The sequence below is a fragment of the Physeter macrocephalus genome, chromosome 11, assembly GCF_002837175.3.
Source record: "Physeter macrocephalus isolate SW-GA chromosome 11, ASM283717v5, whole genome shotgun sequence".
NCBI lineage: Eukaryota > Metazoa > Chordata > Mammalia > Artiodactyla > Physeteridae > Physeter > Physeter macrocephalus.
Window position 1 is genome coordinate 9628114 of NC_041224.1, and position 14271 is coordinate 9642384.

A 14271-nucleotide genomic window follows, 5' to 3' on the forward strand; every position below is an offset into this window, starting at 1 on the left:
CTAGTCAATTTTAATTTAATGACGCTCACCTCTTCATCAAAAATGGAAAATAATACTTCAAAGTTTTTAATCTCAAAGTGTTTTTGACAAAACTGTTAAAAACAAATATGTTTTATGCCTAAACTCAGCTCCTTTAGCTATTAATCTATCCTCCTCTGCTTAATTTTTGAGAACAATTTCCCTGATCATTGTGAATTATAACATACATAAAACAAACATTTAGTATAAACTGGACACTTACTCAATGTTAATGTTCCCCGCTGAAAGAATAAAGAGTCATGTTGCAAATAAAATAAAATTTGGGGGTGTTTTTTGCTTTTCAAATAGGTCCGCAGAGTTAAATATATACAAGTGCTGGAAAAGAGTTAAAATAAAAACAGAACTTTGCTCCTATCATGCTAAAAACCTTAAAGAAATTCTCTTTCAAATAAACGAAAGGCATGCAGAGACAAAATATTCCTTAGTTTAATGGAGTTAAGCAACAGCACAATAATTTAACTTGCAGCCTAATATAGTTCCATTCCAGATACTAGAAGTCTTCCTATTTAAAATATATATTTAAGTTAACCTGAAAGGAATCCACTGGCCTACCTGCTCCTCCTCCAAGTAAATAAACATTTGGCAACCATGAATGAAATTAAATTATCCTGATGTTCTGATATTAAATCATTTCACTAAGACCACCTTGGATCTAAGTAATCTTTTAAAAATAAAAAAACATTAACTGTACAAACACAAAATTGATTTTTACTATGACATAAGATATGGAACTTTCTTTTGTTTGCTTGTTTCTTTGTTTTGGTAAAACTCAACCAGTATTCACTGCTGGAATTATTCTTGAAAAAATTAGCATGAGACAGCAAAAAAGATTCTGAAAAGTCAGTGACTATTCCTGCTTACAAAGGGAGAATATGACACAACCAGTGATAACAATTAGAAATTTTGTCTTTCCCCCCCTCTGAAAAAGCTTATCTACCTTATTGAATACTTGATATAAGCCTTCTTTATCAGATTCAGCATGAACTAATTTAGGAAAGAATTTTCTTTAGTGCCAGCAGCGTATGTAATTTCCTAAAGTGCAAACAAGAAAACTAAAAAATATATATTTTACCCTTGGAATTGTTTTATATAACTATATAAAATAACAGACACATGTAACTGATTGACATACAAGAAAAAAGTTGACTAGAAAAAACACTTTAACGGCTAATGTTTATGTGTATTAATATTAATAACTTGTAACAACGCATAACGACATTTTTCTAGGCCAAATATTTGTGATGCAAAAAAATGCCATTGCTGATTGTGTACCTTATTTGGAATATTAGAAAAAGACTCACTCGGCCAGCCTCAAAGACGGAAACTGCTAGTTTCCATAGTTCTCTAACATTTCAGGTAATCTGCTTACTTAGTAAATAAAAAAGCCAAAGGATGGCAAGTATAGTATGTTGGCTTCATCACCATTTTCACGTCAATAAACCCAACTCTGCCTACAAGAACATCAAAAACGGTAAAATTTCATATAGTCCAATGCTAGCTCTCTCCTTTAGCTTGAAGCAGGATATGAAAACAGTATACGCGTCAGAGTCGTAATTATTTAATTCTTCCCCCAATGAAAGTGAAAGTACTATCAAATGAAAGTGCTTCTACTCAAAGTGCAGATGTTCCTGGTGGGGTCACTCAAACATCAACAAAAGGCTCAGGAGTTTACTACTCACAGGGAGTATACTGTTATGACCATGTGCTGGAAACATGTTCCCGAGCTTCAGTACCTTTTCCTTCTCTGAGCTATGAGGTAACTGCAGTGGCACAGATGAGTTATTCAGGCTGAATGGCAGGGAGGCTGAGGATCTGAAGCACAGAATTTCTGCAAGCTTCAAAGGATCATGTAACAGTTACACTAACACTACAATTTATAAATAAGTAGAAGGCCCAAGAGATTCATGGAACTGCCCAGGATCACATATCTAGCAAGATAGTCTTTTGAGAAAAGATATATCTGGGTTAAAATCTAAATTCCTGGGCAATGAACTGAAATTTCCACTTCATAGCAGAATAGAACTCCAATAAACTCCCATAACATAATTTAGCCCTTATTCTTTTCTTCAACCAAAAGTATTACCACATCCTTTACAAAAAAACCATGTGGTCAAAACCGATACATTTTACAATGCAAATGCTGAAATCTTTCCTTTTATCCTGTGCCATCTGCCATTTATACAAATGGACTTGTTATAATGAAGCTTCTTTGGTAATTATTGAATGAATTTACCTGTATTCTTCACTACAACTTCTCCAGTCATGTTTCACAACTAAGTGTTATTGTATTTTTAAATTACAGAATATCAAAGATATTAAATTGAAAATTTTTTCTCTGAGGGAAAAGGAACAAAATCCAAAACCAGTATTTAGGTATTTTTTGTGTGTCTTTAGTTCTGAGGAAAATAATCATACCGTATGGACGTTTCACATTTGGCATCTTAAATGCCTAACATAATATTACACATAATTAATCAAAAACATTCTCAATTGTTTACATATCTCTTTTTAAAGTAACAAGATACGTAATTATCCTGCACTTAAGAAACTTCATATATCCTGCCACAGGAACAATGGATTCCAAACATTTATTCTATTTTTTTTAAAGCCATTAACCAACTGAAATAATGTAAGGGCTTAAACGAGCTATTTCACAACCTGATAGTGTACATTATTGTAACTTGCATGTGTTTCTAACTTGACTGTGGGTATAAATTTTAGTCGGCCTGATTCCAATTTGGCAACCAATTTGAGGAAAATAAGTAAAAACTAGAACTTTTACAAAGAAAGGATTTCCCTTCCTCTGAAGTGATTTCAATATCTTAATAGAAGATATGACTAAAGGGTAAAGAGGAGTCTTTTTAAACAAACATGCCAAAATGTACACATCCCAAAACAAAGTCCTATAATTGTTGATGACATTTCTAAAATACCTAAAAGCCATCAAGAGTGACTCAGGTACATGAACAAGCTTGAGAAAAGCTCATTTTGGTTTGAATGGTGGAGAAGGGGAGCCAATTATTTTTTTAAAGGGCACAAATTTTCTTCAGGTACTCTGAATGCAATTTGAAAGGAAGAACACAAAACTGTACTGAGCCATGGTAGCATCAATGGCCTGAGCACACGGTCTCTTATACAGAATAACCATACTTTAGGCTAACAATGTTCATTTATATGTACAGTTTTCTGATACGAGCTTGAAAAATTTAGATTCATCCCCTGTAAACATAAGTCCCATAGTTCTGACTGCAATTTGGGGGGATGAATTAATAATAAAGAGTACTATAATGAGAACAGTGCAACAAGTTAATTAAATAACATCATACGGAAAGAAGAGAGAAATCCAGAATGTGGGACACACTACAAGACAACTGGTGTAGATCTTTAAGAAGGCAGGAAAAAAAAGAAGAGATCACTCCAGATTAAGAGAGAATAAATGGACATTAAAAATGTGATATATTTCCTGGATTTTTAAAAAACTGTCCCTATAAAACCGTTTGGGGATGTTTGGTAAGAATAATAGTACAGAATTACTGTTAATCTTCTTAGATGTGACAAAGGTTTAGGTTATGAAGGAATATGTACTTATCCTTACAAAATACATGATGAAATGCTTAGGTGTATAGTTTAGTGCGAAGTCTGTAACTCTGTCTATTCACACAATAAAGTACATGTGCATATGCACATACAGACACACCTATGCACAAACATGGATACACACACACACACGTATATATAAACATACATAAAGAGATAAAGCAAATGTGACAAAATGTTAATGATCAGTCAGTCAAGACGAAGTGTACCCAGGTGTTCAATATATTATTTCAATCTTTCTGTAAGTCTGAAAATTCTCAACATAAGAGTTGCTGGGAAAAGCACCACCTGTACTATCAGATACTGACTTCAAAGGGCCAACTTAGTAACATCGTACTCCCCTCTGCTTAATCTTAACCTCTAAAACAGTGGTCTCCAAATCGGGCATATACATCCTAGGGCACAGACTAAATGAACCAGGGATATGGGAAGAAAATATTAGAATTTCTATTAATAATTTATCTCTTGCCCTGTAAGATTTCTATTTCTGGTGTGTTTCATAATGTACTATATGTATTACTACAGTAGAACTTCCATAATTTGCAAATATAGACACATTTTGAGGCTATAAACTCAAAAGGTATTTGTTACTGATGAGGGCAGCAGACCAACGAATTTGTATATACTCTTATGAGGGCAGCAGATCAATGAATTTGTATATACTCTTTTCTAAAACAGACATAACTTTTTTTTTTAAGTCTCTGAACATCAAACGATTATTAGAACCAGTTCCTTTCGCGTTTATACAGTGGCTTACCGACACAATAATTTAATCTTCAATCTTTATCAGAAACTCTTGACTCTAAAAGAAGCAGGAAACAGAGAATAATTGCAGAGGGAAGTATTAACGTAAAGCTAGGGAGTTGAAAAATCAACAAAGAACAAACAGTATGACCACAAGTTATCACCAATAAAATGTTAGGTTTTGTTCAATACAGAAACCTAATATTTTAAACACTGAGATTTAAAATGCTCTAGAATATTATAAGGAAATAATATTGCTGAAGCTAGAAAAACTTCAGGGAAAAAAATTACTAAGTATTGTAATTTCAAAGGACGACCACACTAAAAAAGAATACATAAAACTCAAGGCAGCTTTGCTTAAAAACCAGAGGGGCATGTAATTATAAACAGCATAGAAAATAATCTAGATATTTGACTAGAACACTTAATCGAACCATGATTCTAAAATAAAAGATAACTGAACATAAGGTCTTTAAGAAAATATTTAGGTAAGTTTCTTTTATATATTTATTCTAAAGGGTACAAGGATTCATCGACAATGAAAAAAAATTTTTTTAATTAGAAAATGATATGAGTGAAGAATTTAAACTATAATTTTGTTATTAAATATTTAAAGAGATATAACAGGATGCTATATAATTCTTAATACAATCTGTAAGATAAGAAAAAGAAAACAGTAATTTTAAATAAAAATTTGACCAATTATACCAATGGACCTCATTTTAGAAAATAATTATATAGCTTTTGCAGTTGCATGGTTTATCATATAGGACACTAATTTATCTTGTATAAACTTGAAGCTTGGGACTAAAGGTAGTTTCATGCTGAATTATACACATGTCATATATGAAAATTGTATCTATCAGAAAAGAATGTTAGGGGTCTATTAAGCATTCTAATTACAAAAATTAAGAGGTATAGAAACAAGGTCCAGAAGTTTTTAATATAAAGAAGGGAATCTCTAGGCACAGGAAAAGGTTCATCACTGAGTAGGAGAGACAGGTAATGGTGAAGCAGGACCAGGGAGTTAGAAAAGACTGTAAAATCATGGTAAGGACATACTACATATTATTCCTACTAGGTAGGTTTAGGGCACTGATATGTTTTCCATCCAACTGACTGTGGGGTTGTTGGCTACTCAAGCTAGATCGTGTATAACTGGGCTGAATTTTTCCATTCAAATGTCACTGGCTTATGGATACACAAACTTTATAAAGGAAATAAACTGAGAAGTAAAATTTGCTTCACAGAAATTCATATTATAGTTAGTTCTTTTTATCAATAATCCTATTCCCTTTAAAAGGGGACAGCTATCTTTCAAAGAAAGACTTTACAGAGGTGCCCCACATACACTGGTTGCAGAACAAAATCACTGCGCTCCTAACTGGTCCTCTCCTATTTCCGTCCTTGCCATGGCATCTGAAAGATGGAAAATACAGTGGTTCCTTTTCAGTGGATTTTTTTCGGTCTGCTATTTTTATACCTACTAAGTGAAAACTGCAAACTAATATAGTATCAGTTTTAAGTATTCATCATTTAAATCTTTATAAAGGTAAAGAAACTTGCATATGCATTGTAATAAGGGTAGTCCTTTTCCATTTCACCATACTTTGACTTTTACAGGGCAAAACACATACTAGAGAATATATCATTGATTTTACATCATGAAGCATATCAAAATAAAACGGGAAAAATGATACATTTGCCATTGGTAAACAGGAATTCATCAAAAGACAAAGAGAAAAATACAGTATGACTTGAGACGAAGTGTATCACTTAAACTAGAGCATTCAAACTGGAATGAGAAAGAGTACAATGTTCATCAAAAAACAACGTATTAAAAAAATTTTAATGTAAAGTTTGAATTCAAATTTTAAAATTACTATTTGAGGGCAACGAACTCTAAACTCAGGAAAACACAACACTAGGGTGAAACACCCTAAGTTGAAGATGAGGATTTAAATTTGAACCTACCTTTTGCCAAAGATGGAATCATTTGTCAAAAGGAAAGCAAGTACCTGATCATAACAGTCTCAGAAAATAGAAATTAAATCTTTATTTATGGTGTGACACCTGTCACTAAATCGATTCATTTACTACGATGCTCAACTCAATTTTTCAGTTGTTTACGTAACAGCACAAAACTAGGGAAATTATAAATATTTAAGGAGATTAAAATGTCAGTAGAAAACGTATTACATATGGATTAAAAGAAAAGCATCCATTCAAACTACTCCTGAATAAGAAGCCAAAATAATTCCACTTAGAACTTTAAAAGAGAGAGAGCAGCCCATAAATCCCGTTTGAAAGACAAGAATAAATAAACAAACTGTTAAGCAAAGCCAGGAATCTAGATGACTTTGAAACATCCACTTACATCCATTTTAATGAAGAAATGAAGGATACACTGTGTTAAAGACATATTTAAAAGACTAGCAGTGGAATAAGACAGATGAATCAAATTTCGTTATAGCCTAAATAATTACAAGAGACTTTGCAAACGTAGTGTAATTCATGTTTTCTTTCCAGTTTCAAAGCTTCTATCCATTGCCTCTATCTTTGGTGTCACTGCCACCAAGAAACACAGTATACAGCTTAGAAACCTAATTACTATCTTCAACTAGGAAAAAGTAAATTAACATTATTTCTTTAAAAGTAAGATATAAAGAATGTGGTCCAACTTAATTTTGTCTCATGGTCCCACAGTATTCTGAAGTATCATGCCAAAATGTAAAAGTTTAAAAGGGAACATCATCATTTCCTATAAATGCACCAAAAATTTAGCTACTGTGCGCTGGTGTGATGACAGCTAGCAGTATGCAGAGGCCACACAACGACATAACATACGTGTGTTCAGCGCACAATTACTCCAAGGAAGGTTCAGTTTAATGGGAAACTGAAACACGGACAACATAATGTCGTCATGTACATATGCCACAGCGTTGTTCTCTTGCAGTTCAAAAGGACACTGTAATTCTCTTAAATTTACACAAAACATTATGAAACATGGTAGTTGCTCATGATTAAAATAAAACAGCAATGTCAATTAAGTTAACAGTGTTAAATATATTCACATGATCACCACCGTGGTTCAAAGTGGCCACGAGTGAAGTTACACAGCGATCTATGCACACATCTGCCACAACGGTGTTTGCCAGTTTGACTTTCTGCAGACCAGGTAATTTTACGAGACAAATAATCTTGCACTGATTCTTTCATATTACGAAAGGAATTAGACGTTGTAAGTAGTTTCATTCCTCTGGGGGAGGGGGAGGGGAGGACCTCTAAAAAGTCAGTGCAAATTGAAGAGAGGTCTCCCTTCTTGAATATTGGAACTTGCTGACCAAGATACGATTCCTATAAGCTGAGGATAAACAAATCTTAAGATATCAAAGAATCTCATAACATTGTCATCGGCGTTTAGCAGGTATTTGCCTCCAAGAGGAATCCCAGCCCTACAGCAGGGCCTTCGGAGAGTACGGCTGCTGGGGCGGAGGCGGCTGGGGCAGCGCTGATGTTAAAGTATAGCTCGGCACCTGGGACAGGCTGCCCCCTGCGTTCTGGTATACGGTGACGTCGGGGCCGGCAGCGGCGGCAGGAGGAGGACTGTACACCGAAGCCTGGCTGGGATACGGGCCTCCCTGAACGGAAGTGCCCATCGTGCTGTGGAGGGGAGAGAACACTGGTTAGAGCAATACTGACTTACCCAGCCATTTAGAGATGAACAGGAAAGCTGTCCATGAAACAGTTGCTCATTCATGCAACGCATTCAATAAATACTTAGTAAATAGCTATAACGTGCCAAACCCTGTTATTTGAGGCATGGGATATCATCAAGAAAGAAGGGGGAAACGTCCCTACCATCATGGAGCTTACATTCTAACAGGAGAAAAAAGATGATAAAAAAATGTATAATATGGCAAGAGGTAGTAACAAGAGGTGGTATAAAGAAACATAAAGCATCGTGGGAGAACCCCGAGTTCCTGGGACAAGAGATTCCTGGGTATCCAGGGTGGTCCCGGAGGCTGCTCAGACAGAGCTACACTGAAGCAGAGACCTGGAAAGAGGGGGAGGGAGTGACACCGATCATCTAGGGAAACAGGCTTTCAGGTAAAGAGAAAAACAGGCCCTTGAGAACAGAAAGGGCCAGGCGTGTTCAAGGAACTACAAGGAGGCCTTGACGGCCGGAGCAGGGCGAACAGAGGGGAGAGCGGCGTGGAGCGAAGCGGCAGAAGCGGAGCGGAGAGGAGCCTCAGAGTGCACGGCGAGCAGACTCCGATGAGGACTCTGGCGTGTGTTCGGGTGGGACGGAGACGCACGGGTTGGCTGTGGACACAAGAGCAATGCGATGTGACTTGGCTTTAACAGGCTCACCCGGGCCCAGGACAGAAGCCAGGTGAGCTGACTGGGGGCTGCTGTAATCGTCCCTGTGAAGCCGTCGGGCAGCTGGTGAGAGCCGTCTGGTGAGAGCCAGTAGGGGCGGCTGGCAAGAGCCAGGGAGGAAAGGGGAGGGAAGGGTTCGATTTTGAAGGAAGTCCCATCAAAGGAAGTTTGCATCAGGTCTGAGGTAAAATCTTAGAACTAAGTCCTACTCTACTCTGGTAGAGTAGCCATTCACTGGAAAGGAAAAGACTACAGATAAGGGCCACGGCAGATGTGGGGAGGGAGAATCCAAGCACGGTTTTGGACATGTCAAGCGAGACACCTAGGAGATTCCCAAGAAATGGCAGTGAGCAGGCGGCAGCTATGCGGGTCTGGAGCCCAGCAGAGAGGTAAGGGCTCGGAGCTCGAATTCGGGGCTCATCAGCACACACAAGCGGCGTTCAGGGTCAGGGACCTGAACGACATCCCCCAGGGGGCGACTGCAGACAGAGGAAAAAGCACTCCGCGCTTTGAGCTCTAGAGCTAGAAGTCAGGGAGATAAAGAGGCACTAGGCAAAGAAGGCTGAAGAGTGGCAATGAGGCAGAAGGAACACTAAGAGAGCATGGTCACGGCCAAGTGAAGAAAGCATTTCCAAAAGGAAGTGACCACTGGGTCTGGCCACATGCAAGTGGCTGGTCCCTAAGAGCAGTGCTGGAAGACTAGGGGAGATGAAGACCTGATATCCTCCTTTCTCTTATTCCCTGAAAATAGAGAAGCAAATAACAGAGACCTTCTACCTACTGCCACTAACACATTTACCCACGGTCACATCCTGCCTTGCCTCCAGCTCGAACTGACCACCTGCCAGAGCTCCTGTCCAAGGTGCCCCCCACTGTGCACTGATCCCACCCCACCAACCAGAACTCCTTCGAGCTGTCTTGATTCATGTCTCGGCGTCCTCTCTTCCCATCCCCAACCTGACAGTCGAGTTTCTACTATGTGTAAGACACCAGGATATATACAAAGAGAAATACTAGGAGTTTTAACAAGCAGATTTCCCCCCCACCTCTCTGTGAAAAATGTAAAACAAGCTATACAATGGGCAATTGCCTAAAATTTTCAAAATACTGCCTATTTTTAAACTTTTCTTCAATTCCTAGATTGTTTATAAATCCATGTTGGTAAATTCAATACTCTTGTACTTTGCACAAATTAAACCGATTCACTATTATAACAGATAGTCATTTGCTGCTACATTCCACCAACTAATGTAACCACGTAAGTCACGCTTAAAGGCATCACCCATTATCATTCCACAAGTGTTGTGTTGTGAAATATAAAGTATTACAAGAACTCAGGTTTCGTGCTATTGGTCACATTGATAAGGGTCACAACACTGCTATGGTATCATGTTGAGACTAAGTGCTAAGCTCTGGTGCCAAAATGCCTAGTTCTGTATCTTAGCTAAATGGGACCTTAGCCATCGCTCCCTGCCTCAATTTACTCATCTATAAAATGGGCATGATAGTGTACCTACTTCATGGGTTATTACTGTCAATGAGTTAATACACATAAAGCATACAGCGCAACACCTAGTGCTTACTATCCCATAAATGCTAGCTATTACTGTAATCATTCCCACTTTGTACTATATTCCTTATCTCAACTTAGAAGTCCTACCATCCACCCAGTTGTTCAAGGGTTAGACCCCAGCAACTCTCCCATATCTCTGCTCTGCACGACCTCCCCACCGTGTTACCCACAGGCAATCACTTGCTCACCTCTAAATAACTCTTTTCTCATCCCTATCTTGCAGTTAGACACTCATCATTTCTTGCTTAATACACTAGCCTCCCAGCTCCTAATCTAGTCCCTATGAATCCATCAACACTATCACCACCTGAAGCTCTTTACGGGCTTTCCCAGACAAGACCCAAGCTCCTTAACATGGTATCTAGGACCATCCATTATCCTTGTCAATAAGTCCAAGCGTCTCTCTCACCTCTCCCCCCAGAGACTTTAACCCTTTAGTAACACTGCACCACTGGTAATGCCCAACATGCACTGTGCGTTTTCACTGCTCCCCGTTTCACCCATTCCATGGGGTACCATGCATTTCATAGCATGTCAGGGCACCAAAAGCATGAAAACCACGTCTTTGTTCATGACAGACAATCATTCTTACTTTTTCCTCCAGTCTTAAGAGCATATTTTTCTTGGAAATCTTCCCTGAACCCTGAGGCCCCTCAAGCACCCTGCATATATACCTTTATTTGTAACTTGTGTTGTAATAACATACTTTGTGTGTGTTTGCCTCCATTAGCCCCTAAGAACCTTGAGGCTCAAAAACTCCAAATCAATGGTCAACTAACATCTGACAAGGGAGCCAAGAATACTCAATGGGGAAAGGATAGTCTCCTCAACAAACGGTGTTGGGAGAACTGGATAACCACATGCAGAGGAATGAAAAAGGACCCCTGTCTTACACCACACACAAAAATGAACTTGAAATGGAATAAAAACTTAAATTTAAGACCTGAAACTGTAAAACTCCTAGAAGAAAAGACAGGGGAAAAAGGTTGTTGAGACTGGTCTTGGCTGCGTTTTCCTGAATATACAGTAAAAACACAAGCAACAAAAGCAAAAATCAGTAAGTGGGGCTACATCAAACTAAAACGCTTCTGCACAGCAAAGAAAACCATCAAACAAAACAAAAGGCAACCTATGAAATGGGAGAAAATATTTGCAAATCACATTATCTGATAAGGAGTAAATATCCAAAATACATAAAGAACTCATACAATTCAATGGCAAAAAACCTAACAATCCATCGCTTAAATAAATAATCACTTTGCTTTCTGGACCTCCCTCTCTGTCTCTGAATTCTTTCTGCCACAAGAACCTACCCTGGGAACCATCCTTGTTGGAGCCATCCAGGAGAATTCAGGAGGACCTTCAAGATGGCAGAGGAGTAAGATGTGGAGCTCACCTTCCTCCCCACAGATACATCAGAAATACACCTATATGTGAAACAGCTCCTACAGAACACCTACTGAACGCTGGTAGAAGACCTCAGACCTCCCAAAAGGCAACCAACTCCCCACGCACCTGGGTAGGGCAAAAAAAAAATAAAAAACACAGACAAAAGAATAGGGACAGGACCTGCCCCTCTGGGAGGGAGATGTGAAGGAGGAAAAGTTTCCACACACTAGGAAGCCCCTTCTCTGGTGGAGATGGGGGGTGGGGAGGGGGGAACCTTTGGAGCCGCGGAGGAGAGCGCAGCCACAGGGGTGAGGGGGCAAAGCAGAGAGATTCCCACAGAGGACCGGCGCCGACCAGCACTCACCAGCCCGAGAGGCTTGTCTGCTCACCCATCGGGGCGGGCGGGGCTGGGAGCTGAGGCTCCAGCTTCAGAGGGAAGATCTCAGGGAGAGGACTGCGGTTGGCTGTGTGAACACAGCCTGAAGGGGACTAGTGCGCCACGGCTAGCAGGGAGGGAGTCTGGGAAAAAGTCTGGAACTGCCTAAGAGGCAAGAGACCATTGTTTCGCGGTGCACGAGGAGAGCGGATGCAGAGCATCGCCTAAACGAGCTCCAGAGATGGGCGCGAGCTGCGGCTATCAGCACGGACCCCAGAGACGGGCATGGGACGCTTAGGCTGCTGCTGCCGCCACCAAGAAGCCTGTGAACAAGCACAAGTCACTCTCCACACCTCCCCTCCCGGGAGCCTGTGCAGCCAGCCACTGCCACGGTCCCTTGATCCAGGGACAACTTACCCGGGAGAACACATGGCACGCCTCAGGCTGGTGCAACGTCACGCCGGCCTCTGCCGCCACAGGCTCGCCCCGCACTCCATACCCCTCCCTCCCCATGGCCTGAGTGAGCCAGAGCCGCCGAATCAGCCTCTCCTTTAACCCGGTCCTGGCTGGGCAGGGAACAGACACCCTCGGGCTACCTACACGCAGAGGTGGGGCCAAATCCAAAGCTGAACCCCAGGAGCTGTGCTAACAAAGAAGAGAAAGGGAAATCTCTCCCAGCAGCCTCAGGAGCACCAGATTAAATCTCCACAATCAACGTGATGTACCTGCATCTGTGGAATACCTGAATAGACAACGAATCATCCCAAAATTGAGGCAATGGACTTTGGGAGCAACTGTAGGCTTGGGGTTTGCTGTATGAGACTGACTAGTTGCTGATTTATATGTTTATCTCAGTTTAGTTTTTAGCACTTGTTATCACTGGTGGATTTGTTTATTGGTTTGGTTGCTCTCTTCTTTTTTTTTATTACTTTAATTTTTTTTTAATTTTTTTATTTTAATAACTTTATTTATTGTCATTTTTTTTCCTTCTTTCTTTTTTTTCTCCCTTTCCTTCTGAGCCATGTGGCTGACAGGGTCTTGGTGCTCCAGCCGGGTATCAGGCCTGAGCCTCTGAGGTGGGAGAGCCAAGTTCAGGACACTGGTCCACCAGAGACCTCCCAGCCCCACGTAATATCAACCGGTGAGAGCTCTCCCAGAGATCTCCATCTCAATGCTAAGACCCAGAACCACTCAACGACCAGCAAGCTCCAGTGATGGACACCCCTACGCCAAACAACTAGCAAGACAGGAACACAACCCCATCTATTAGCAGAGAGGCTGCCTAAAATCATAATAAGGTCACAGACACCCCAAAACACACCACCAGATGCAGTCCTCCCCACCAGAAAGACAATACCAGCCTCATCCAGAAGAACACAGGCACCAGTCCCCTCCACCAGGAAGCCTACACAAGCCACTGGACCAACCTTACCCACTGGGGGCAGACACCAAAAACAATGGGAACTATGAACCTGTAGCCTGTGAAAAGGAGACCCCAAACACAGTAAGTTAAGCAAAATGGGAAGACAGAGAAATACACAGCGGATGAAGGAGCAAGGTAAAAACCCATCAGACCAAACAAAATGAAGAGGAAATAGGCAGTCTACCTGAAAAAGAATTCTGAGTAATGATAGTAAAGATGATCCAAAATCTTGGAAACAGAATGGAGAAAATACAAGAAACGTTTAACAAGGACCTAAATCAAGTCCAGGAAGCACAGAGAGTCCCATACAGGATAAATCCAAGGAGAAACACACCAAGACACATATTAATCAAACTATCAAAAATTAAATACAAAGAAAAAATATTAAAAGCAGCAAGGGAAAAACAACAAATAACATACAAGGGAATCCCCATAAGGTTAACAGCTGATCTTTCAGCAGAAACTCTGCAAGCCAGAAGGGAGTGGCAGGGCATATTTACAGTGATGAAAGGGAAAAACCTACAACCAAGATTACTCTACCCAGCAAGGATCTCATTCAGATTCGACAGAGAAATTAAAACCTTTCCAGACAAGCAAAAGAAGAGAATTCAGCACCACCACACCAGCTTTAAAACAAATCTAAAGGAACTTCTCTAGGCAGGAAACACAAGAGAAGGAAAAGACCTACAATAACAAACCCAAAACAATTAAGAAAATGGTAATAGGAAGAAAACATATAGATAATTA

At 39.9% G+C, this 14271-nt stretch overlaps 1 protein-coding gene across 1 annotated transcript in view; it reads right to left on the minus strand.

The window, feature by feature from the left end:
- Positions 1 to 4971: 4971 nt before the first annotated feature.
- STAM (signal transducing adaptor molecule) overlaps positions 4972 to 14271 on the minus strand; it is a 42248-nt gene continuing 32948 nt past the window's right edge. The window contains exon 13 of the mRNA XM_024116394.3: positions 4972 to 8043. Coding sequence (XP_023972162.1) covers positions 7836 to 8043 — 208 coding nt within the window. The 3' untranslated portion in view covers positions 4972 to 7835. The remainder of the gene's footprint in view (positions 8044 to 14271) is intronic.